Here is a 26,992-nt window from a genome sequence, read left to right on the forward strand (position 1 = left end):
ACTCAACATAACCATCAAATAAACTGGCAATTAAAAAGATAATACCACTTACAGTGTTTTTTAATTCCGTAATTGTGCACTGGACCTACAACACGTAAGTATTTCACACGGCCTTCAAATTCAAACAAATCAGTGAACTCACAAATGGGCCCTGGGTCCATACTATCACAAATGCCAGAATATAGCATGAAAATTAAGTCATGATCCTTGTTCTCTTGGTCAGAATACCATTCACAGACTCCAACTCAAAAGCATGTGAATACCACTTAGAATAACTACATGTCCTTAAGGCATCCAATAGTCAGTAATACTTAATGCAATGGTCAAATCCTGTGAAAGTATCTGTATATAAACATGCAAATGCCCGTAACAAAGTTGTTTTTTTAATCCTCTGTCACTGGAGCACTGATCAGGTATCCCTCTCTCCAACCATTCTTCAGGCAAACACCTACAACTATGCTAAGTGATCACAACTCAATTGCCTCCAGAAGCTGGGTAAACAGCATAAATTAGTGAGGTAGACATTCAGTGTACAACAACAGAAAGTGATGGGGACTGAGGCAAATTAGAAAATATAAACTGTGAGTAAAGCCATTCAAATATTAAAACTTTTTTTTTTTTGAGACAGAGTTTTGCTCTTGTTGCCCAGGCTGGAGTGCAATGGCGCCATCTCAGCTCACTGCAACCTCCACCTCCCAGGTTCAAGCGATTCTCCTGCCTCAGCCTCCTGAGTAGCTGGGATTACAGGCATGTGCCACTACGCCCAGCTAATTTTGTATTTTTAGTAGAGACGGAGTTTGTCCATGTTGGTCAGGCGGGTCCTGAACTCCTGACCTCAGGTGATCCACCCACCTCAGCCTCTCCATGTGCTGGGATTACAGGCGTGAGCCACTATGCCCGGCCAAAAAAAAAAAAATTTTTTTTCCCCAAATTCAGTCCTTCTAGTAATCAACTGACTGACTGGGAGACACAATCTATACAATGGCCCACTCTGAAATCTCCTTGTCTCTAAATTGTCTTAATTACACCTGCTGGCATTTGACACCCAGTCTCTAACAACACTATATAAACTTCTGATGAAAGAGGATCTGCTTTATTCTATTTTAGTTACTATAGCAGAGCCCCAAAAGGCATAAAGTCATTCATTATATACAGAGATTAAATTCATAACCTTATTCTGTCTAACCAAGTGAGCTGTGTGGTTAGGCAGTACAAGTAGTATATAACTGATACACAACAGGCCAAAGCAGACCTTGAACATCTAGAACAATTAGAACAAGGACCAAACAATAAAAGTTTCAACAGATTTACCAGCTGAGAACTATAGAATCTGGTACATCTCTAATGAGGAGGGAGGCAATTTTCTTCCTCCTGCGAATTTATCTAGAACAGGACCAAACCAAAACCAACTGACAAACTATAGATTCTGGGGTACAGCTTAGACCTGAGCGTTGGAGGGCAAATTTTCTTCCTCCTGCGAATTTATCTGCTCGCAACCAAAAATCTGAGCTATGAGGAGCTTCCTCTCTGCAACCCTCTAAACAACCTCTTCCACACTGAAAGAAACCTGGCAGTAACAATATAAAATTAAAGAACTAGAAATACAGACTGATCACACTCATCTATTTTTCCTAAAGATACATAGATCACACATGTGAGCAAGAATCTAGATCATAAGTATTTACCACCTTTAGAATCGCACTGTTAAATACAGGAGCTGCTAGCCACACGTAGCTACTGAGCACCTGAAATGTGGCTAGTCTGAATTGAGAAGAATGTCTCATTAATTTGTATACTGATTACATACCATCAGTGATATAATAATTTTTTTTTTTTTGAGACTGAGTCTTACTCTGTCACCCAGGCTGGAGTGCAGTGGCACGATCTCGGCTCACTGCAACCTCTGCCTCTCAGGTTCAAGCGATTCTCCTCCCTCACCCTCCCGAATAGCTGGGACTACAGGCGTGTGCCACCACGCCCAGCTAATTTTTATATTTTTAGTAGAGATGGGGTTTTACCATATTGGCCAGGCTGGTCTTGAACTCCTGACCTCGTGATCCACCCGTCTCGGCCTCTTAAAGTGCTGGGATTACAGGTGTGAAATAAATAATTTTATGTAAATTAGTATCACCATTTTAAAAAAACTTTTTAATGTGGCTACTAGAAAACTTTACATTACATATGTACCATATATTATACTTCTATTGGGCAGTGCTGCTCTAGAAAAGGTAGTATTTTACAACTAACTCCTTCGGTGATTACCTTCCTGGCAAAGAACTGACACACCCCCACTTCCACCCACCAAACCTTCAGTCATTAAACCAGTCCCAGGCTTACTGATGATGCAGCAGGTTGCCAGAGTAATCACTTAACCAAAAGGAAGAAACTAATTTAACAATTATCTGAAGCTAATTTCTTCCTAAATGATTCTAGCATGCAAAAGAAATAAGAAGTAGCTTGAAGAAAAATCTGTGAACCAAAGGTCTATTAAATTTTTGTTCTTGATACAAGATTTTTAGTTAACTAAAACGGACGTTTAACTTTGGTACTACATGTCTAAAAACAATGAGACCTAACATTTTAAACTACTGCTTTTTTCCTCTGCAAACCCTTAATTAAATATAAACACTACACAAATAAAACCACAATGAGATATGACTTTACACTCACTAGGATGGCTATAATTTAAAAGACAGTAACAAGTATTGGTGAAGATGTGGAGAAATTAGTATCTCACACATCGCTGGTGGTAATGTAAAATCATGCAGTTGTTTTGGAAAGCTGTTTGGCAGTTTATCAAAATGTTAAAAACAGAGAAACTATGAGCTGGCAACTTTCCTCCAAAGTATTCACCCAAGAGAAATAAAAACATACATCTGCACAAAAACTTGTATACGCATGTTCATCGCATTACTATTATTATTATTTGTTGTTTTTTTAAGACAAAGTCTTGCTCTGTTGCCCAGGCTGGAGTGCAGTGGCACCACCTCTGCTCACTGCAACCTCCGCCTCTTGCGTTCAAGCGATTCTCCTACCTCAGCCTCCCGAGTAGCTGGGGTTACAGGCACCCGCCACCGTGCCCAGTTAATTTTTGTATTTTTAGTAGAGATGGGGTTTCACCATGTTGGGCAAGATGGTCTCAAACTCCTGATCTCAGGTGATCCACCTGCCTCAGCCTCTCAAAGCGCTGGGATTACAGGCATGAGCCACCACACCCGGCCCCACATTATCCATAGTAGCCAAAATGTGGAAACTACCCAAATGCCTGTCAACTAATGAATGCATAAGCTGAATGTGGTTTAAACAAAGGAAAATGATTTGGCAATAAAGAGAATGAAGCACTGACACATGCTACAATATGGATGAGCCTTAAAAACATTGTGCTAAGTGCAAGAAGCCAGAAACAAAACAAAAGCTATGTATTATTCAATTAACAGAAAAATAGCAAATCCATAGAGGCCAAAAGCAGACTAGTGGCTGCCAAGGGCTGGGGAGAAGGGTAATGAGCAGTAACTGCTAATATGTACAGTTTGTTTTGGGATGAAGAAAATGTTGTAAAAATGATGGTGGTGATGACTGCCCAACTCTGCAGATATAATAAAAACCACTGAATTGTACAGTATGTGAATTATATCTTATATTTTATTTTTTGAGACTGGGTCTTGCTTTGTCAACCAGGGCCGAGTAGAGTGGGTACAATCTCAGCTCACTGCAACCTCAACCTCCTGGGCTCAGGTGATTCTCCTGCCTCAGCCTTCCGAGTAAATAGCTGGGATTACAGGTTCACACCACCTCACCTGGCTAATTTTTGCATTTTTAGTAGAGATGGGGTTTCGCCATGTTGGCCAGGCTGGTCTTGAACCCCTGACCTCGGGTGAACTGCCCACCTCGGCCTCCCAAAGTGCTGAGATTACAGGTATGAGCCACCGCACCCGGTCCGTGAATTATATCTTTGAAAAGCTATTTATAAAATATAAACATTAGAATGAAAAACAGAATGCCATAGAAAGGACTTCTATGAAATGAGCCTATATGAAATGCTTCATTTTAGAAGAGAATGAAAAAGCGATAACTAGCCCTATCGAAACAGAAGAGGAAACTTAACCTGTGGTAGATTGCATTACGGCCCCTAATTCCTCATCCTTCCCAGGATCTACTCCTTAGCCATATGATTTTGCAGTTCTTCCCACTCACGTGGGTAAGATTTATTTTTCTGGCTCCTTGACTTTGGTTTCAACCATATGAGTTGCTTTGGCGAAAAGAATGGAGCAGAAATGGCAGTGCGCCAGTTATAAGCCTAAACCTTAAGAGGTCTTGCAGGTTTCCACTTGCCCTCTTGTGCCCCTGGCACCGCCTAGAGAAGAGCTTCCCCTATGTGGCTGCTGCCCATTCACTCTGGGTCTAAACTGAACGCACTTGAAGCAGAGTCATCTCAACCAACTTACAGATCGGAAGAAGCAGAGTTGCACCAGCCAATCTGTAGATGCATAAGAATATCGTATTGTTATTTTAATCCACTGAGTTTTGGTATAATTTGTCATGCACTGTTATTGTGGCAATAACTAACTGATATAGTTACCAATTCTCCCACTGTGTTATGAAGAGGTCCTATAAATTAAACAGTGATTATCAAGGTAGGTCCAGCCTAACACCTTGAATAATAGTTTTTCACTTAACATAAGACAAGCATAATAAATTATGTTTGATGCCTGCCCTTTAAGCTCTTAACTGAGGACTGATAGCAATTTGTCAAATACTCTTCCACTTTACTTTAAAAAAAAAAAAAAATTGCCAGGCGTGGTGGCTCACGCCTGTAATCCCAGCACTTTGGGAGGCCAATGTGGGTGGATTACCTGAGGTTGAGACTTCGAGACCAGCCTAAGCAACATGGAGAAACCCTGTCTCTACCAAAAATACAAAAAAATTAGCCGGGTGTGGTGGTGCCAACTACTGGGGAAGGCTGAGGCAGGAGAGTCGCTTGAACCTGGGAGGCAGAGGTTGTGGTGAGCCAAGATCGCGCCACTGCACTCCAGCCTAGACAACAAAAGCGAAATTCCTTCTCAAAAAAATAAAATAAACAATTTTACTTTTTCAGGGTATTTTTAAAAAATCAAATCCAGGGCTGGGCGTGGTGGCTCATGCCTATAATCCCAGCACTTTGGGAGGTCAAGGCGGGCGGATCATGAGGTCAGGAGATCAAAATCCTCCTGACCAAAATGGTGAAATCCCATCTCTACTAAAAATACAAAAAATTAGCTGAGCATGGTGGCGGGCGCCTGTAGTCCCAGCTACTCGGGAGGCTGAGGCAGGAGAATCGCTTGAACCCAGGAGGCGAAGGTTGCAGTGAGGTGAGATCGCACCATTGCACTCCAGCCTGAGCAACAGAGCCAGACTCCGTCTCAAAAAAAAAAAAAAAAAAAAATTAAATCCAGAATAATCTTCACTTTAATAAACTATGTGCCAGACCACTGACAATAAACACATGAACATTATTCATGTCCTCAAAACTTTAAGGGAACAAAGGGAAGGGTCATCTTGGAACAAAAATTTAGGGGAAGGGAGAGGAAGCAAATTTAAAATATATTAAATAATATTCTACATATACACACAAACACAGAGCAAAAAGTCAATAGGCCTTACTGACTTACTTGATGAGAATCAAGAATGTCTCCGAGGTCTCTAGCTGTGAAGCCTAAACCTGATGCTCTCAACAGCTAACAGGACAAGCTAAGACTATCTACCCTATCACTAAAGGTTGACTCATTATCAACTTGGTAAACCTAACCTGAACACAAAGGTGATTTCCAGAGATGTCTTGGGCCATTTGCACCTTTGCTACACAATGACTCTGGTTTAGCTGTCTACTTTTTGGTAGCTGCCTCCTTTTTCCACTTCTTCTCTAACCTTCACCTCTGCTTCTATTGCTCAATCACATTTGCCCTGAACACTTCTTCCCTACTTCTACTTGTTATTCCCTTTTTCCTAAGCTGGTTGATAACATGTGCCCATTGCTATCCAGGAATCCAGCCTAATACATCAGCCTTAGGCCTGTGAGTTTTCACCACTGCAAAGCATACAAAGGTTCAAAAACAAAACTAACTCCTAATCTCCCAAATGTCTGGTTTATGCCTATTCCAGATGACGGTGTTATTTCATTCTGACCTAAGATTGAGGCACTGCTATATCTATTAACTTTAAAATATGCACACATCAGGCCAAGAGATTTTTTTCAATTGCCCTTTCCGAGTATAAAACAAAGGACAAGAAATGAGCTGAAAAAGAAAAGACTTTTAGAAAAAGGAGAAAAAAATGGTAAAATAAGATTCTATTAAAAACTTTTGCCGGGCGCGGTGGCTCACGCCTGTAATCCCAGCACTTTGGGAGGCCGAGGCAGGCGGATCACGAGGTCAGGAGATCGAGACCATCCTGGCTAACACGGTGAAACCCCGTCTCCACTAAAAATGCAAAAAATTAGCCGGGCGAGGCGGCGGGCGCCTGTAGTCCCAGCTACTCGGGAGGCTGAGGCAGGAGAATGGCGTGAACCCGGGAGGCGGAGCTTGCAGTGAGCCGAGATCACGCCATTGCACTCCAGCCTGGGCGACTAAGCGAGACTCTGTCTCAAAAAAAAAAAAAAAAAAAAAAATTTTTTTAGCTTTTTACACAACAGCGTAATATGAAGACTATGAATTCCAGAAATAGTAGCAAGAGAGAGAAATATTACATTGTTCAAAAGCTAGTTTACATACAGCTTATAGTTACTCGTATCTCAAGAGATGTTTCCTGCAAAATACCTTCACATGAGCATGTTATTGAAATTTTTTTCCCTAAGACTGTTTTGCAAATTCTAAAAAAAAAAAAAAAAAAAAAAAAAAAGGAGAGCATCTCCACTTTAGAAAACAAGTTAATATATGCCACATACTTAACAAGTGGCTGTCTGGGAAATACAAAGTATAAATAAACTTATATTTTACTTACACTTTCATAAGTGAGTCAGTGGTCAAGTTCAAGAAGACTGAGCTAAATGAAGATGACACTCTAAAGGGCTTGTGGCCCTTTGTAAATGTCTCTCATAGCTGTGCCCCTTTCTTTCTCTAGATGTTGTCAGGATATTAGGAAGTTAGACAAATCTGGCCCTAACACTTGAACGAACTTGACAGTAACCGTTTTATTTCTGTATTCCTTTCAAAGAGCAGTAAGATGTTCTCTCCTCTCTTCCATGTGCCTTGTCACCATATTTTTAGGGAGACATTCTATTCTAAAATCCAGCATCTAACAAATTTCACCCCTAAAATATTCACTCCTTTACAAAGAGAATCTGACTACAAAAACTATCTGTAGGTTTTTGCACCATGAAATTAACGGTTTTGAACCTACCCTTACAGAGTTAATCGTCAAAATGGGAAGATGGTCATATTAAATACATTCAATACAAGGTCAGAAAATCCTGAGTGCTGCCCATATGATAGAAAAGAGCTATAGGCATCAGAAGAACATTTCTCCTGGGCCAATCGGAAGGCTCCATAGCAAAGGGAAAGCATTGCAGCTGGATCTTGAAAAATGGGTAGGAGTCAAAATGTTTAGAGACTTGGAAGAAGGGCAAACGCGGCAGAAGAGTCACCTTACATAAAAGAGGAAACAGAAGTAACCCAGTTTGGCTGAAGTAACAAGTAATATTTAAAGGAAATATAGGGAAGCAGGGTTATAAGAACAGATTGTTTTGAAAGTCAGACTGAAGAGGCTGGATTTTATATTCCAGCAATAAAAAACCCAAATGCTATTAAAATACAATACAACCCAAAATTTAGTGGACAACATACAAACCAAGAAAGACAAAAACTAAATGTACACACTAAGGACTCCTCTGAAATTCTCTTTACAACTCCTAACTGAAATCCATAACAATTTTTTAAAAGGTAGAAATCTCTACACTGAAACTACAGTAAAAAATATATATATATTGGGCCGGGCACGGTGGCTCATGCCTGTAATCCCAGCACTTTGGGAGGCCGAGGCGGGCAGATCACGAGGTCAGGAGATCGAGATCATCCTGACTAACTGGTTTCACCCTGTCTCTACTAAAAATACAAAAAATTAGCTGGGCGTGGCGGTGGGCACGTGTAGTCCCAGCTACTTGGGAAGCTGAGGCAGGAGAATGGCGTGAAAAAATATGTATATATTTTTTCCGAGATCAATTTTCTCTCCCTGCCTGCAAATATACAATTATCTCCCTTATTTATAAAAAACAAAAACAAAAGACCTTTATGACCCTGCTGTTTATACCATTCTCTTTCCTCAAATCTTTCACATCTTCTCAAATGGCCAGTACCCAGAAGATGCCTTTATTTCTTTATGACCTACCCCTGATTGGGCTTCCACCCCACTATTCTGATCTTTATTAGTGCACTCTCAATAATGACTTCCTTTACAAATTCAATAGCCTGCTTTTCTTCATTCTCTCTGAATCCTGCATTTTAAAATGCAGAAAGAATCCTGCATTCTCTCTGCATTTTACACTCCTGCCCCTAAAAATCATCTTGTGCCTTTTCATTGCCACTGCACTTTCCTAATTATCCTACCTCTGATGGAGCCTCTTCTGACTCCTCTTCTTCCTGCCATTTCTTAATTGTGAGTTTCCCAAGTCTCAATTTCTGTTCTTCCATTCTTTCCTCTACATACTCTTACCTTTTGGTTAATTGTTCTTACCTCAAATCTTCAACTAGTTCTAGCCAGCCTAGCCACAGTCCCAGGTGGCATTTCTAGAAACATTTGCACTAATGAATGGCAAAGGTATTTGTTTTTCACAATTAATCTTTACTTCTAAAAGTAGTATTTTTGCAAGTAGGGGGCTGAGTCATGCCTGTCTGTAAACCCAGCACTTTGGGAGGGCGAGGCACGCAGATCACCCGGAGGTCGGGAGTTCACGACCAGCCTGACCAACATGGAGAAACCCCGTCTCTACTAAAAATACAAAATTAGCTGGGCGTGGTGGTCCATGCCTGTAATCCCAGCTACTCAGGAAGCTAAGGCAGAAGAATCGCTTGAACCCGGAAGGCGGAGGTTGCAGTGAGCCAAGATGGTGCCACTGCACTCCAGCCTGGGCAACAAGAGCAAAACTCTGTCTCAACAACAACAACAACAAAAAAACACAAAACAAAAAAAAGAAATGAGTGTAAATTTCAAAAGTTTATAAAGTCAGAGTATATAGTCAAAGGCTATCAGGCAAAGCTTGAAGATTTAGTCAAATTTGGAAGGTCAAGCTAAACAAGGTCTAGACAAAACTTAAACAACAAAACAAAGTCAGGCACTGTACGTAGGTCACAATGACTGTACAAGTAGCTTGAAGAAACAATGAGCAAAACTTTATTTGCTACACCTGCCCTATCTAGGTCAAGAGTGAAGCCCAAGCCTGAGGCCTCAGATGAAGGGAAGTGGGTGTGCTTGTCAGGCATGGTGTGGGATAAGGAAAACAGATAAACTGTTGGCCAGGCGCAGTGGCTCACGCCTGTAATCCCAGCACTTTGGGAGGCCGAGGTGGGTGGATCACCTGAGGTCGCAAGTTCAAGACCGGCCTAAGAACCAGCCTGACTAATATGGAGAAAACCTGTCTCTACCAAAAATATAAAAACTTAGCCAGGTGTGGTGGCACATGCCTGTAATCTCAGCTACTAGTGGGGCTGAGGCATGAGGATCCCTTGAACCTGGGAGGCGGAGGTTGCAGTGAGCTGAGATGGTGCCACAGTACTCCAGCCCAGGCAGCAGAGCGAGAACCCCTCTTAAAAAAAAAAAAAAAAAAAAAAAAAAAAAAGGCCGAGCGCGGTGGCTCACGCCTGTAATCCCAGCACTTTGGGAGACCGAGGCGGATGGATCACAAGGTCAGGAGATCGAGACCACGGTGAAACCCCGTCTCTACTAAAAATACAAAAAATTAGGCAGGCGCGGTGGCGAGCGCCTGTAGTCCCAGCTACTCGGGAGGCTGAGGAACCCGGGAGGCGGAGCTTGCAGTGAGCCGAGATCGCGCCACTGCGCTCCAGCTTGGGGGACAGAGCAAGACTCCGTCTCAAAAAAAAAAAAAAAAAAAAAACCTGCTAACAGCTCCTCCTCAGGCATTTTAGAAGGGTAGAAAACCAAAAAAAAAAAAAAAAAAAAGGCAGAAAACCGTACCATGCATTCAAAAGAAAAGCAGGGAAACATGAGAATTATCCACTCTACTGTTCTTTCTTCATTTAAGCAGATTATGAAGGAAAATGTCTTCAAAATCAAGATAAAACTAACATGAAAAAACAGGTCGGGCGTGGTGGCTCACACATGTAATCCCAGCACTTTGGGAGGCAGAGGTGGGTGGATCACCTGAGATCAGGAGTTTGAGATCAGCCTGGCCAACATGGTGAAACTGTCTCTACGAAAAATGCAGAAATTGCCGAGTGTGTTGGCGCGCAGCTATAATCCCAGCTACTCAGGAGCTGAGGCAGGAGAATCGCTTGAACCCAGGAGGTGGAGGTTGCAGTAAGCCAAGATCGTGCCACTGTACTCCAGCCTGGGTGACAATAGCAAAACTCCAACTCAAAAAAAAAAGAAACATAGCTTTATTCCTTATCTTTCTTCTTGTGGAACGTAGCCATGGACTATGAAACTTATAAATCAGTGACAATTTGGAGACTATTACTTCTTTTTATATAACATTATGTGACATTCTCAATACAAAGGACTTCTCAAAGTTTAAGTGCTGGCTAAACTGTGAAACAAGAAAAGTCATTGCTATAGTGAGGAACTCTATCTGGAACCTATCTGGCTCTAACAAATAATGTACAGAACAAACAGCATGCTTTCAGGGAGCACTTTGCAATGTACGAAGCATCTGTATGTACATCATCTCACTAAATCCTCACGACGACCCTGTGGAGTACAACAGGTGTAACTATTGTACCAAATACACCACCAGGACTAAGACATGGCTAGCTCACAGTGAACTAGAGATGAAAACCACCCTTACATTAAACATTTCCCGATTCAAAGAAACCATAACAGAATGAGGTGCTCATATCTCAAGATTCCAAATGAAAATTTAATGAGTGGCATAACACAACTGAATACTTTTTGAATAATCACTTACACTCGATACAATTCAAAATATGTAAAAACAACTAGGACACACCTCCACTTCAGGGCACTTAAAAAACAAATCCTTTGGTGGTTCCTCACTATACATGCTGGAACTCCAAAACAGAGATAATTAAGTTTTCCTACCAGGTTAAGGAAAACCCTACAAACCAAGAAATGGGATTTTCCATAAGGTCTCCATTAGGCTAAGGCACATTCCTTGGTCTAATACCTTAAAGATACCTACAAAAACTTTTTCTTAGGGGCTCAACCTAATCGTACCACAACAATGAAGTGGGACTGTTTCATTTTAAGCTGTGGCCCTAGTTTGACTTATTAATAAAATCTGAAAGGTAACAATTCATTGAGAGGATCGTAGGGACTAACTGTAGATTTTTCCCTGTAAAACTGAACTTGATCATTTGGAGCCCCTCTGAGCTCCTCAGAGGTTAAAATTCCAGAAGACAAATATTCTGCCTCTAACTCTTTAAGTCAGGATAAGAAAATACATTACAGAAAGTGAAAGTTAGCTGGGCGTGGTGCCTCATGCCTGTAATCCCAACACTTTGGGAGGTTGAGGCAGGCAACATGAGGTCAGGAGTTTGAGACCAGCCTGACCAACATAGTGAAACCCCGTCTCTACTAAAGATACATTAAAAAAAAAAATTAGCCGGGCGAGGTGGTGAGCACCTGTAATCCCAGCTACTTGGGAGGCCGAAGCAGGAGAATTGCTTGAACCTGGGAGGTGGAGGTTGCAGTGAGCCGAGATCACACGACTGCACTCCAGCCTGGGTGACAGGGTGAGACTCCGTCTCAAAAAAAAAAAAAAAAAAAAAAAAAGTGAAAGTTGCAGGCACTTAATTTATACATACATCACATACAATCAGCATTTTATTTAAATTCCTAAGAAGGAACCATTAAACTCTAGAAACATCAAAAATAGATTATTGAATTTTAAAAATCAAATTATACTTATGGCTTTACTGCCACGACAGCAGTCACAAAAAGTTTCAGATGCCAAAAGCAGCCAACTAAATAAAACGGCACTTGGTTATTAACACTCTCTCTTAAGACATCTCTAAATTTTCAAGAGATGGTTTGATAAAACAGATATGAACGATGAGAACGAAATAACTTATTAATGTTGAAATAAAATACAATTATACAGATCTACACGTCACAATCCAATGGCATTTGTCATCTCTAAAATAAATGATCACGTAGAAATCTTTTTGAGAAATGCATGATCATTAAGCATTTAAATTCATAGTACTACCTGATACTTACAGGTTGATATGGTTACACTCTCCAGCTTTCTTTACCCCCTGAAGGCTTTATAACAAACCTTGAGAAAAATGATTTAAATATAAATTCATGGTGTTAACTTTGGCTAATTTTAGTTTAAATCACACATCACCCAAACAACATTATCATAGCACTTTAACTATAGGCAAAATACGTTTTTAAAATAATGAGCAAGGGCCGGGCACGGAGGCTCACATCTGTAATTCCAGCACTTTGGGAGGCCGAGGCGGGTAGATCATGAGGTCAGGAGATGGAGACCATCCTGGCTAACACAGTGAAACCCCGCCTCTACTAAAATTACAAAAATTAGCCAGACATGGTGGCAGGTGCCTATAGTCCCAGCTACTTGCAAGGCTCAGGCAGCAGAATCGCTTGAACCCGAGAGGCGGAGGTTGCAGTGAGCCAAGATTACGCCACTGCGCTCCAGCCTGGGCTACACAGTGAGACTCTGTCTCAAAAAATAATAATAATAATGAGCAAATCTTCTAAAGTCTATAATGCTAGATACGCATTTTCAACTACTTTCTCTCTGAAAAACTTCCATCAGCTACAGTCGGATATGATCATACCAGATACAATAATACACAACAGTAATCCAAAAGTAGAACTGACTTCTACTAGATACGGAGACCTGTGTTATTTGTCATTCTCAGGTTTAGTAATATTTGTAAATACCTGACATGTAATGTCCATTATCACAACAATACATCACCTCAATATAATACAGCCCTGAGATTAGAACTTAAAATTAGTAGCATGGGCCAGGCACAGTGGCTCATGCCTGTAATCCCAGCACTTTGGGAGGCCAAGGTGGGTGGATTGCTTGAGGTCAGGAGTTTGAGACCAACCTGGCCAATATGGCAAAACCTCATGTCTACAAAAAATTAGCTGGGCATGGTGGAGCGTGCCTGTAGTCCCATCTACTCGGGAGGCTGAGGCACGAGAATTGCTCAAACCTGGGAAGTGGAGGTTGCAGTGAGCCGAGATCGCACCACCACACTCCAGCTTGGACAGAGCAAGACTCTGTCTTTAAAAAAAAAAAAAGAAAAAAAGATGGGCAGCATAGAGCAGCCACCTACTTGTATCTATTAAACGCCAAGCACTGGAGAGAGTACCAAGACAGAAAGGGTTTTATCCTTACGTAGCTTATTTTTTTTATTGTCTGTTATCCCTCAGAGACACATACGAGATCAGACCATGAAGAACCACACTAAAGAATCTAGATTTTATTCTAAGTGTGGCCAAAACCCATACTTTTAAGCAGAGAACTGCCAAGATTTGACTTAGGTTGTTAAAAGGCCAAGAAGGTACCAACAGGTAGATAATGCAACGAACCCAGCAAAGAGGCTAATACAGGAACTCAAGCAAAAGAGGGCTGGCTTACAGTAAAGACTGTGGAAACATTAAGTGGACAGATTCAATGTCAGAATTTTGGTGTCAGATAATCTTCACTTTGAGCCCTTTACCATTTACACCCTTGGGTAAGTTACTTATACACTTTGAGTCTCAATTTCCTTACTTAGCAATGCTTGTAAAACTCTATCACATAGAAAATACACAAGTTATTATGATAGTACTTTGGTAACAAAACTCACTTGAAGGAGTTCAAATAAATTGACTTCCTTTTCCCTCACACCAACATTAGTAATGTTTAGCAGGGCTCAATAGCAGTTATATATAAGTACCACATTTTGCTTCATCAAGAGACGAGTTCCTGTTTCTCACAGAACTTACACTACAACTGCTCATGAGTATACAGGAAGCAAGGTGTTTTTCTCAAATTAATAAAAGTCTAGTTAGCACATTCAATCTGTGTTTTCACACACATTCTTTTACTTCCTCAATGCATGTGAGAAAAAAGGCTACACGCAGAATCTTGTAGTTAAATTGTGATAAAGATTCTGGTATTACTACCAATTATTTCAATTGTCAATAGCTTTTATTTAGGACTTTAATAAAGGATGGCATTCCTCATTCTTGCGGCAATGGTACGTCAGGAAACCAAGTTACCAAAAGCCCTCTTTGATAAGTACATGGGTTATAAACACTTACCTTTCATTCAGTAGCATTCTCCTTATGTTTAATATTCTTTCAACAAAGGACGAAGTATCCTGAAATTCAGTGTCATATTTACCACTCGGTATTTACTAAGCAGGGGCTACGTGTACTACAATGTGCTAGGCACTATGGGAGAACCAAGGTTAGTGTTACATGGTCCTTACACTCAAGGAGTTTACAATGTAGTTAGGAGATTAGGTATTTATATGAGATAAGGAAGGAATGATGCAGACAAAACTGTAAGTATTAAAAATAAAAAGATCGCTGGGAGCGGTGGGTCACGCCTATAATCCCAGCACTTTGGGAGGCTGAGGCCGGCGGATGACCTGAGGTCAGGAGATCAAGACCATCCTGGCTAACCCGGTGAAACCTCTTCTCTACTAAACTACAAAAAATTAGCCAGGCGTGGTGGCAGGTGCCTGTAATCCCAGCTACTGGGGAGGCTGAGGCAGGAGAGTCACTTGAACCTGGGAGGCGGAGGTTGCAGTGAGCTGAGACGGCACCACTGCACTCCAGCCTGGGCAACAAAGCAAGACCCTGTCTCAAAAAATATATATATATATCATTTTCATATGGGGTGGTCAGAAAATGCTTCACAGCTAAGCAGAATTTGAGTTGAACCCTTGAGTACAGAATGTTGATGGAATTTGCTAGGAAGATAGCAAGCACACATGAACTTACATATAAGGGCTTTTTTGAAAAAACTTTTTATTCTGAAAAATTTAAACATGTAAAAGTCAACAGAATAATAAACCTCCATGTACTCATCACCCAGCTCCAGTGATGATCAATTCATTACTAATAATTTACATGTCTTATTATATGAGAATCCTAAAGGAGCCCATCTGCATATGCCTTTATATTCTTCACTGATTCCATGCTCAGACAAATCGATAGTGGCACAACAGTCTCCACAGTTTGGTTTTTCCAAAGGTCACATACAAATAAAAAGCACAAGTCTGTTTAAAAAAATAAAGCGGGGCCGGGCAGAGTTGCTCACGCCTATAATCCCAGCACTTTGGGAGGCCAAAGCAGGCAGATCACTTGGGCTGAGTTCAAGACCAGCAAGGGCAACATGGTGAAACAAAAAAATGCAATAATCAGCGGGCGTGGTGGGGCACGCCTGTAGTTCCAGCTACTCAGGAAACCGAGGTAGGAGGATCGCTTAAGCCCTGGAGGCGCTGCTGTGACCTTGCCACTGCACTCCAGCCTGCATGACAAAGTGAGACCCTGTCTCAAGGGGAAAAAAAACAAAAGAGATCAATTGCCGGGCATGGAGGCTCACGCCTGTAATCCCAGCATTTTGGGAGGCCAAGGCAGGCAGACTGCTTGAGGTCAGGAGTTCAAGACCAGCCTAGGGAACATGGCAAAACCCTCCCTCTAGTAAAAATACAACAACAACAACAACAACAACTAGCAGATGTGGTTGTGCACATCTGTGGTCCCAGCCACCTGTGGGGGGCTGAGGCAGGAGGATCATCTGAACCTGGGAGGCAGAGGCTGCAGTGAGCAATGAGCTTAGATCGGGCCACTGCATTCCAGCCTGGGCAAAAGACTGAGACCCAGTCTCTCACACACACACAAAAAGTAATCAACTCTTGATTGTTTGCACAAGCCAACGGAAGAGAGACAAAGATAACTGCAAAATGACGGATAATCCAAAAATCAGTTTACACAGACTACTGGAATACCTTTTCCATACTTATATTTCAATAAGAATGAGTAAAATGGGCCGGGCGCGGTGGCTCAAGCCTGTAATCCCAGCACTTTGGGAGGCCGAGATGGGCGGATCACGAGGTCAGGAGACCGAGACCATCCTGGCTAACACGGTGAAACCCCGTCTCTACTAAGAAATACAAAAAATAGCCGGGCGAGGTGGCAGCGCCTGTAGTCCCAGCTACTCGGGAGGCTGAGGCCGGAGAATGGCGTGAACCCGGGAGGCGGAGCTTGCAGTGAGCTGAGATCCGGCCACTGCACTCCAGCCTGGGCTACAGAGCGAGACTCCGTCTCAAAAAAAAAAAAAAAGAATGAGTAAAATGATGGGAGAATTCATGTCAAACAAAATAGAGCATCACAAGTGAAGTACTTAAAACATATCACTTGGCCTCCCAAGCCTGTTTCTTCCTCTATAAAATAGGGAAGTATCACCTACCTCAGAAACTTGTGAGAATTAAATGTGTATATGTAATGCCATGTGTATAGCTCCTTATTTTATTAAATTATTAGTCAGCTGACTCAGGAACAACTATTAAATAGGAAGCTGCGGCCGGGCACGGTAGTTCACGCCTGCAATCCCAGCACTTTGAGAAGCCGAGGCGGAGAGATCACAGGGTGAGGAGTTCGAGACCAGCCTGGCCAACATGGTGAACCCTCATCTCTACTAAAAATACAAAAAAAGCTGGGTGTGGTGGCACGTGCCTGTAGTCCCAGCTACTCGAGGCGCTGAGGCACATGAATTGCTTGCACCTGGGAAGCTGAGGCTGCAGTGAGCCAAAATGGCGCCACTGCACTCCAGCCTGGGCGACAGAGTGAGACTCGGTCTCCAAAAAAAAAAAAAAAAGAAAGGAAACTGCTCGGTTTCCCCAGTCTCCCCTTATATGCCTCTCAAAAACCTGCTAAAGGTGAGGGGCTAAGCTCCCTGATTTCAAGGAGTTTCTTTGCCTGTAAAGCAAACAGAGCGGACCCTGAGGGAAGTATTTTAGTAGAATAAATGTGTAAACTGTCAAACTTCACAAAGTAATCCCTCCTTAATAGAGCCAACTAATGTCAGAGAGAGGTAGTGTGCGTCCAACCTACCTAGTAAAACATTTTCATTTTCCCCATTTCTTGAGCACTGAGTTTTCTATTCTTTCAACCATCCATGGCCTTTGTACAGCACAGTAAAAACAGCAAAGCAGCCATCAGGACTCTCAGGGCCACAGCCATTAGGACCAGAGTATGAGAAGCTCAAGATGAGTAACCACAAGGCATGACAAAAACACCTTTACCTTCATTTCTTACTCTGTCCAGACGGAAGCTGAAACTATAATCTTGTGTTCCCTATGACCTGCTACTGAAAGGCAGCTCTCTGTCACTCAAAACTATGAAATTAGCTTAAACCTCTTTTCAGAGCACGTGTTCACCAAGATTTTAATTCTTCCTTTAGGGTTACTTTGTCTCTCAGTTACCTTCTTGAGATTGCACATACATCACTGAAGTTCCCTTAAGAATTATCATCTTCAATCCCCAACTCCCTTTCTCTATGTGAAGACACAATGAGTTACTGACTTATAACCTCTAACACTATAAATAATCCACTCAAACTCTTCTACCTAAAACCATTCCTTATTTTCAGGTATTACCCATTTCTTGGATGTTTCTCTAGGATAATTATAATTAATGTAGTAAGATCTGCGGCACTTCACAGTTTGCCAAGTGCTTTCTAAATGTACTCAATCCTTACAGGCTGTGGAAAAGGTAATTCCCTCTATTTTATAGGTAAGGAAAAAGGACCGAAGAACTCACAATCATGTCGTATCAACAAAGCAAGTTGATGGCAAACCGGACCTCCGAAATAGGTCTTCCAACTTCACATGCCATGCTCTTCCCATTCTATTATGCTCTTTTCTAAGAAGGGAATGTCTACAGTTCTGTCCCAAACCACACTTGCTTCAAGAGTAATTTCAAACCATTTCTCTAGATTGCAGCCAGGTCCCCCACTCCTACAATCACGCCATTTCTTGCTTCCTCTCTCCAGCTATGACTTCCTTCTCACTACCCGATTTCCACTCTTCATGGAATCTGCCATCATTCCTTCAACCCGTCATCCAAATATCCCACCTCTGCATGCTAAAGACCTCTTACGATCCTTCCCCCAAACCCTGGCACTCCCTTCTCCGGAAATGTAGGTTGTCAGCCCATAAACTACACAGTAGCTTCTTGCTTCTCGGCCCTTAATAAACTACAGAGTAGCTTCTCGCTTCTCGGCCCTTAACGAGCTACTTACTAACTTTAAAAGCCCCACAGAAATGAACTTAACTTGCAGGTCTTCCACCTCCACACTTGGCCCTGGGCGCCATTCCTCTTAAAATAATAGTACCAACCCTTACAAAGACTCTGCCCATGCCCCACTGTCACCAACGAATTCCTAAACAGGTTCTTTCAACAGGCTCCTCTTCCAACCTCTTCACCAGTGGCTCCCCTCCAAGGTTCGCGGACTCTCCCCGCGCAGTTTTCCTCCCCTCACTCCCGGGCCTCTGCCCACCTCACCAACTCTCCTTGCGCTCCCTGTCCCAGAGCTAAGCAGCGGCCCTGCGGCTGTGGCGGCTGTTCCACTCTCCCAACTTAGGAAGTTCTGCCTCTATCACCTGTTCTCAGTAGAGCTTCCTCTCATCCCAGCGGCCCACCTTTGCCCTGGCCTGCCTCTCTCCGCCCTTTCGAGTCCTCCTGCCCAGGAAACACCCCACGAGTCAGTTCCGGGGTGCCGGTCGGATTCAACTTCCCATCCGTGGGATTCCCACCCCCGGGGTCATGCTCCCCTTCTCCATCACCTGCTCCGCCCATAGCCAGATGACATCCGCCGCTGCTGCCGCTGCCTCCTCCTCCATCCCCCTTCTTGGACGCCGGGTCCCCGGCCACTCACCGCCTTCCGCGCGCGCCAGCCGCCCCCTCCGGTGGGGAAGAGGGGGGCGTGCACCCCAACCCGCGCCCCCCCCCACGACACGCACCTGTTCCTCCTCCTCCTCCCCTCGGCGGGCCGCGCCGGCGCCCCGACCCCCACCCTCGCCGCGCCCTGGCCTCCTGGAGACCCGCACTCACCACGAGTAGGTCTGCTCCGCCATGGCGCTGCCTCTCGTGGGCTCCGCTGCAGGCTGTGGCCGGGCCGGCGGCGGCGGGTTCGCTCGGGCCGTAGCTGAAGGCGCGGCCGGGGTCCGGTGCTTGCTCGCTCGCTGGCTCGCTGGTTGCACGGCGGGCCGGGAAGGCGGCTGGCGGGGAGAGGCCGGGCTCCAAGGCGGCCCCGCTCCCTGGGCCCCGGGGCGGGGCGGGCTCCGCTCTCGGCCTCCCTCACCCGCGGCGGCGGCGGCGGCTCCGCTGCAGCTCCAAACCCAACATGGCGGCGGCGGCGGCGGCGGCGCGGAGAACAAGGGGGCCCCGGGGCGGACGAACGGCAAGACGGGCCCGTGCTCACTGCGCGCCGGGCCGCGGGAGCGCCGCGCTCGGGCGGCGGCGGCGGCGGCCGGGGGACATGGCCGGCGGGCGGAGGCGGCGGCAGCTGAGGGGGGCGCTAGGCGATGAGGCGAGGCCACTCGATCACACCCGCCGAGGGGAGGAGGGGCGGAGGCGGGGGCGAGCCTTGGCCCCGCGCGGGTCACGTGCCCAAAACACGCTCACGTGACGCGCGCCCCGCCCCTCGAGCCGGGCCCATGCGCGGAGACTTCGGCTAGTGGGTTCTAGGCGGCTGCTGCTCTCGCAGCCCGAGCTGTTGGGCCGCCTCCCGCTGCCTGGTGCCGCCCCCCTCCCCACGCGGAGATGTCGCCTCGGGTACCCTCTTCCGCCCCTTTCCGAGGGGCTGCTGCACCAGCCAATCGGGAACCCCGAGGCGCGTCTGTTGGCTGCCACTCAGCTGTCAACCGTCAGTCAACAGTCTGCTGGCCACAGGCGCCCCAACTGTCAGTCAACCTGTCAGTCAGCAGGCAGAGGGCTGCATTCCTTCGTTCGTATGTTCCTTGGTTCATTCATTCAGGTAGCAAATATTCCAGGCAGCCAACCTTTATTGCACCCAGGCCCGGCACCAAGTCGGATACCCCACGCTTGCCTTAACTGAATCAATCAACAGATACTTGTTGGGTGCCAACCATGTGTCAACCCACTCTGCCTTCCTAGAGCTTACATTCTAGAGGAAGAGACATGGTCCAAGCCCGCAAATAAAATAAGATAATTTCAGATGCTGCTAAGTTTTACGAAAACATGTTGTATTTTTTTTGTTTTGTTTTGTTTTTTGTTTTTTGAGATGAAATCTCGCTCTGTTGCCCAGGCTGGAGTGCAGTGGCGCGATCTCGGCTCACTGCAAGCTCTGCCTCCCAGGTTCACGCCATTCTCCTTCCTCAGCCTCCCGAGTAGCTGGGACTACAGGCGCCCGCCACCACACCCGGCTAATTTTTTGTATTTTTAGTAAAGACGGGGTTTCACCGTGTTAGCCAGGATGGTCTCGATCTCCTGACTTCGTGATCCGCCCGCCTTGGCCTCCCAAAGTGCTGGGATTACAGGCGTGAGCCACCACGCCCGGCTGAAAACACGTTTTATAACACAAGGTGAGGGGACAGAGAGTGAGTAGAAGTGTGGGTTACTTTAGATAGGGTGGTCAAGGAAGGCCTCGCTTAGGACGTGACATTTGAGCTGATATTAAATGATGACAGAGAGCTGGCCTTGCAAAGATCCACAGGAAAAGAGTTCCTGGCAGAGGGAACAGCAAGGGCAGAAAGCTCAGGAAACCGTCCATTTGGAGGACTGGAAGCAGGCACAGAAGTAAACACCATAGAGCTAGACCAGAGACCAACAGCGTGAATCTGGGACTTGGAGGGAGAGATTAATTGAGGCCCCAGGTACTGGGGAATGCTTCCCCAGGAGCGGTGAAGCCCTCTGAAAGGGTGAGAGGCTTATCAAAGAAAAGGCATTTTTTTGGCCGGGCGCACGGTCTCACACCTGTAATCCCAGCACTTTGGGAGGCCGAGGCGGGTGGATCATGAGGTCAGGAGATCGAGACCACCTTGGTTAACACAGTGAACCCAGTCTCTACTAAAAATACAAAAAATTAGCTGGGCGTGGTGGCGGGCACCTGTAATCCCAGCTACTCGGGAGGCTGAGGCAGGAGAATGGCTTGAACCCGGGAGGCGGAGCTTGCAGTGAGATCACGCCACTGCACTACAGCCTGGGCAACAGAGCGGGACTCCGTCTCAAAAGAAAAAAAAGAAAGAAAGAAAGAAAAGGCATTCTAGGAAGATAGAATTGCATGAAGTAAGGCCCAATTCCAGGTGAGCTTGAATCCAAGAGTCGGATGGGTGATTTGTGCTGGAGTGTTGAGAGAAGATACTGAAAAGATGCACTGAGGCCAGACTTTGAGGGTCCAGCTAAGCCTCCCTGCCAGTTACTGTGTTCGTGAATAAAAATGATTCACCAGTGCAGCTTCAGAATCGAGAAACATGCCTGGGCAACAGATACACTAACCCTCCTGGACACCCCTCCACCCCCACCCTTCACCCCCCAGTTTCTCTGCAGAAGGCGAAACTCACACACCTGAAACCAACGTACTCAAGCTTCTCTGCAGCTTGCCCAACTTTAGGCCAGAATTGAGCTCTGCTCCAGTTTCCCAGGGCCTGCCCAGGCATACAGGGAACACCACACCCTAAATCTATCTCCAAATGGATCAGCTGGCCATTGCCCATACATCTGCTGCTTGCTTGTTCCCCAAGGGAAACCCTTTAAAGAGAAAGCCAAGTACACTTGCCTTCAGAAGCAAGCGCTCCTTCCTTATTCCCCCACTGCCAGGTGCCAGGACCAGTTAGGTTCCAAGTGTTTCCTCCAGAGCTCTGTCAGAGAGCCCTGGGAAAAGGCTCACTGGTAAGATCAGGTCCAGGCTGGGCGCGATGGCTCACACCTGTAATCCCAGCTCTTTGGGAGGCCAAGGAGGGTGGATCATGAGGTCAAGAGATCGTGACTATCCTGGCCAACATGGTGAAACCCTGTCTCTACTAAAAATACAAACATTAGCTGGGCGTGGTGGCCCATGCCTATAGTCCCAGCTACTTGGCAGACCTGAGGCAGTAAAATCGCTTGAACCGGGGAGTGGAGGTTGCAGTGAGCCGAGATCGCGCCACTGCACTCCAACCTGGCGACAGAGTGAGACTGTATCTCAATAAAAAAAAAAAAGATCAAGGTCCAGGGGAGGGTTTGAGGCAGGGCAACAAGAAAATATCAGATCATCGGGGACCGTTATTCTCGCTATTCACAGGAAGACACTGGCCTGCAAAGACCTGTCCAGCCATAAACCCACCAGATGTAGGGATATTAAGGGGAGATGAGAAGGCAAAGGAGCTAAATTCTTTTTAAAAATTTTTTTAAATTTAATTAGTTTTTTTGTTTGTTTGTTTTTGAGACAGAGACTTGCTCTGTCACTCAGGCAGGAGTGCAATGGTGTGATCTCCGCTCACTGCAAACTCTGCCTCCCAGGTTCGAGCGATTCTCCTGCCTCAGCCTCCTGAGTAGCAGGGATTATAAGTGTGCACTACCACATCTAACTAATTTTTTATTTTTAGTAGAGATGGGGTTTCACCCTGTTGGCTAAACTGATCTCAAACCCCTGGCCTCAAATGATCCGCCCACCTCAGCCATTATTTATTTATTTATTTTGAGATAGAGTCTCGCTCTGTTGCCCAGGCTGGAGTGCAATGGCACCATTTTGGTTCACTGCAACCTCCACCTCCCACATTTAAGTGATTCTCCTGCCTCCGCCTTCCGAGTAGCTGGGATTACAGGTGCGTGCCACTACGCCCAGCTAATTTTTATATTTTTGTAGAGACAGAGTTTCACTACGTTGGCCAGGCTGGTCTCAAACTCCTGACCTCAAGTGATCTGCCTCCTTGGCCTCCCAAAGTGCTGGGATTACAGGTGTAAGCCATTGCGCCCAGCCCAAGGCACATACTTGTTTTTTTTTTTTTTTTAGATAGAAAGAGTCTCACTCTATCACCCAGGCTGGAGTGCGGTGGCGTGATCTGGGTGCACTGCAACCTCTGCCTCCCAGGTTCAAGCAATTCTCCTGCTTCAGCTTCCTGAGTAGCTGGAACTACAGGCATGCACCACCATGCCTGGCTAATTTTTTTGTGTGTTTTAGTAGAGGTGGGGTTTCACAGTGTTGCCCAGGCTGGTCTTGAACTCCTGAGCTCAGACAATCTAACTGCCTCAGCCTCCCAAACTGCTAGGTTTACAGACGTGAGCCACTGCGCCCAGCCGGCACACACTTTTTATTTATTTATTTATTTGTTTATTTATTTATTTATTTTTTGAGATGGAGTCTCGCTCTGTCTCCCAGGCTGAAGTGCAGTGGCGCGATCTTGGCTCACTGCAAGCTCCGCCTCCCGGGTTCACGCCAGTCTCCTGCCTCAGCCTCCCGAGTACCGGTGACTACAGGCACCCGCCACACCTGGCTAATTTTTTTTTTTTTTTTTTTTTTTTTTTTTTTTTAGTAGAGACGGGGTTTCACCATGTTAGCCAGGATGGTCTCTATCTCCTGACCTCATGATCTACACGCTTCGGCCTCCCAAAGTGCTGGGATTACAGGCATGAGCCACCACGCCTGGCTGGCACATACTTTAAATACAAACCCACACTGAGGTTGAGAGTAAAAGGTTGTAAAAATGACCTAAAATAAAAACACACGTCATAAGAAAGCTATCTTAATATCAGATAAAGTAGACTTCAAAACTAAGAACATGAGAGGTGTTTCATAATGATAAAAGGGGCACTTCATTAAGAATATATAACAATTTTCAAGTCTCAACCTAATCATAGTTCCAAATACATAAAAGAAAAATGGATATAATTAAATGAAGAAGTAAACAAATTCATAATTAGAAATTTAATTATCTCTTAATAATTGATTGAGCTGCTAGACAAAAAAATCAGTAAGGACATAGAATACCTGAACAACATTATCAGCCACCTTGAATTAGTTGACTATTATAGAACATCACACCCCAAAATAATAGAATTCTTCTAAAGTGCATCTGGAATAGTCACTAAAATAAACCATATGTTGGCTATAAACAAGTTTCAATAAGCTTCAGAAGACTGAAATCTTACAGAATATATTCTCTGACCACAACAGAATTAAATTAGACATCAATAACAAAGAAGATATCCAGGAAAGCCCCAAGTATTTGGAAATTAAACAAGATTCTTTCAAAAAATCCATAGTATCCATGGTATACCCAAATAAATTGAAAGCACGTCCACACAAAACCTACGCACAAATATTGAGAGCTGCTTTATTCATACTTGCCAAAAGTTGGAAGCAACCAAAGTGTCCTTCAATAGGTGAAGGGATAAACAAACTCTGGTACATTCATACAATAGAATATTATTCAGCAATAAAGAGAAATGAGCTATCAAAACACGAAAAGACATGGAAAAATATCAAAAGTACACTGCTAAGTGAAAAGCCTGCCTGAAAAGGCTACATGCTGTATGACTCCAATGATAGGACATTCTGAAATAGGCAAAACTATGAAGACAATAAAAAGATTCGTGGTTGCCAGAATTTGATGGGGAGGGAGGGATGAATGGGCAGAGGGTGGGAGATTTTTGGGGCCGTGAAACTATTCTGTATGACATTATAATGGTGGTTACATACCATAGTATATTTGTCAAAGCCCATAGACTGTACAACATGAAGAGTAAAACCTAATCTCATTATTGGCTCATCCACTGTAACAAATGTACTACACTAATATACCATGTGATTAATAGGGGAGATTTACTGGAGGGAGAGGCCTATATGGGAAGTCTCTGTACTTTCCCATCAATTTTTCTGTAAACCTGAAACTTCTCTAAAAAACGTTTTCTGAAAACCCATGTTCAAAGAACGCAAGTGACCCTGTGTCTAATATGCTCACCATATACCTCACTTCCGATCTGCCTTCCCGTATCTCTCTCCCCTTAAGAACTCTCACTCTTAGTCAAGGAGGGAGTGGCGGAGGACAGAAGTGGATGTTGAGTGTGACATCAGGCAAAACAAGTTGTTCTAGATCCTGGCTTGCTTTCCCCTTCGCTCAAACATTCATTCTACAGACATCGAGCTTCTATTTTGGGCTAACCTCTCTGCTGGGCACACAGGCTATAACTGGCAACAAGTTACAATCCCTTCCCAAGAAGCATTCGCGAGGAAAGGGAGAAACTGACAAGTAAACGGTCGTTGACAGTTCACTATGCCAAGTGTCATGTGGGTAAATTCAGAGGACGATGAGAATGCAGAGAAGTATCTAACCCAGCCCAGGTTCTGGTCAAGTAAGATTTCCTGGAGGATGTGACATTGCAGTCAAGCCCCCAAAACTATGAGCAGCAGTTCAGAGGCAATGGGAGGCCAGGCACCGTGGCTCACACCTGTAATTCCAGCACTTTGGGAGGCAAAGGCGGGTAGATCACTTGAGGTCTGCAGTTTGAGACCAGCCTGGGCAACATGGCCAAACCCGTCTCCACTAAAAATACAAAAAACAATTATCCGGGCATGGTGGTGGTGGGCAACTGTAATCCCAGCTACTTGGGAAGCTGAAGCAGGAGAATCACTTGAACCCAGGAGGCGAAAGTTGCAGTGAGCTTAGATGGCGCCACTGCACACCAGCCTCGGCGACAGAGTGAGACTTTGTCTTAAAACAAAACAAACAAACAAAAAAGAGCCAATGGGAAACCTCCTGGACTTGATCAGAGGTTCGGAAGCAAAAAAGATAACAGCCCATGGGGAAGCTGCAAGCAGGTCATTACGGAATATAAATAAAGTGCACATGCATGTGTGTGGGGGCGAGGGGTGGATGACAGAGGGGAGAAATGGGCTGGAGGGACAGGTAGAGCCAGGTCAGACCTGAGCCTTGATGTTCTCAGAAACAATGCTTAGGCAGCCCAGACAGACCTGGTAATGCCAACTCCCTGGAGTCTGTGCCTAAGGCAGAGGACCCATCCTGGGGGAGACTCCCCAAGTCTCTTTTGAACACACTTGGTAGAAGAAGCTATCCTATAATTACTGTGTTGATAATTAGAGGCACCTCCATAGCCTCTTTCTTTCTTTTTGGTTTTTTGAGACGGAGTCTCGCTCAGTTGCCCAGGCTGCAGTGCAATGGCATGATCTCGGCCCACTGCAACCTCCACCTCCCAGGTTCAAGCGATTCTCCTGCCTCAGCCTCCCGAGCAGCTGGGATTACAGGCATGTGCCACTACCACTCGGCTAATTTTTGTATTTTTAGTAGGGACGGGTTTCTCCATGTTGGCCAGGCTGGTCTTGAACTCCCGACCTCAGGTGATCTGGCCGCCTAGGCCTCCCAAAGTGCTGGGATTACAGGCGTGAGCCACCGCACCAAGCCTCCATGGCTTCTTTTTTTTTTTTTTTTTTTTTGAGACAGAGTCTTGCTCTGTCGCCCAGGCTGGAGTGCAGTGGCCAGATCTCAGCTCACTGCAAGCTCCGCCTCCCGGGTTCCCGCCATTCTCCTGCCTCAGCCTCCCGAGTAGCTGGGACCACAGGCGCCGCCACCTCGCCCGGCTAATTTTTTGTGTTTTTAGTAGAGACGGGGTTTCGCCGTGTTAGCCAGGATGGTCTCGATCTCCTGACCTTGTGATCCGCCCGTCTCAGCCTCCCAAAGTGCTGGGATTACAGGCTTGAGCCACCGCTTCTTTTAACAAACACTGCACACGTTGTAGCGCTCTCACCTGCAGTGGGGTGCAGAGAGACAAAGCACCCCTCCTGGGGGGAGCCTAATGCCTGAGTCTCTTGCCAAGCACACCTGCCTAGCTG

The 26,992-nt window shown here is 45.0% G+C and overlaps 1 protein-coding gene across 1 annotated transcript in view; it reads right to left on the bottom strand.

The window, feature by feature from the left end:
- Positions 1-19,775, bottom strand: part of SPPL3 (signal peptide peptidase like 3) — a 144,919-nt gene extending 125,144 nt beyond the window's left edge. Inside the window, exon 1 of the mRNA XM_050748082.1 lies at positions 19,258-19,775. Coding sequence (XP_050604039.1) covers positions 19,258-19,280 — 23 coding nt within the window. The 5' untranslated portion in view covers positions 19,281-19,775. The remainder of the gene's footprint in view (positions 1-19,257) is intronic.
- Between the last annotated feature and the right edge of the window lie 7,217 nt (positions 19,776-26,992).

This window comes from Macaca thibetana, chromosome 11 (assembly GCF_024542745.1).
Source record: "Macaca thibetana thibetana isolate TM-01 chromosome 11, ASM2454274v1, whole genome shotgun sequence".
Lineage (NCBI taxonomy): Eukaryota > Metazoa > Chordata > Mammalia > Primates > Cercopithecidae > Macaca > Macaca thibetana.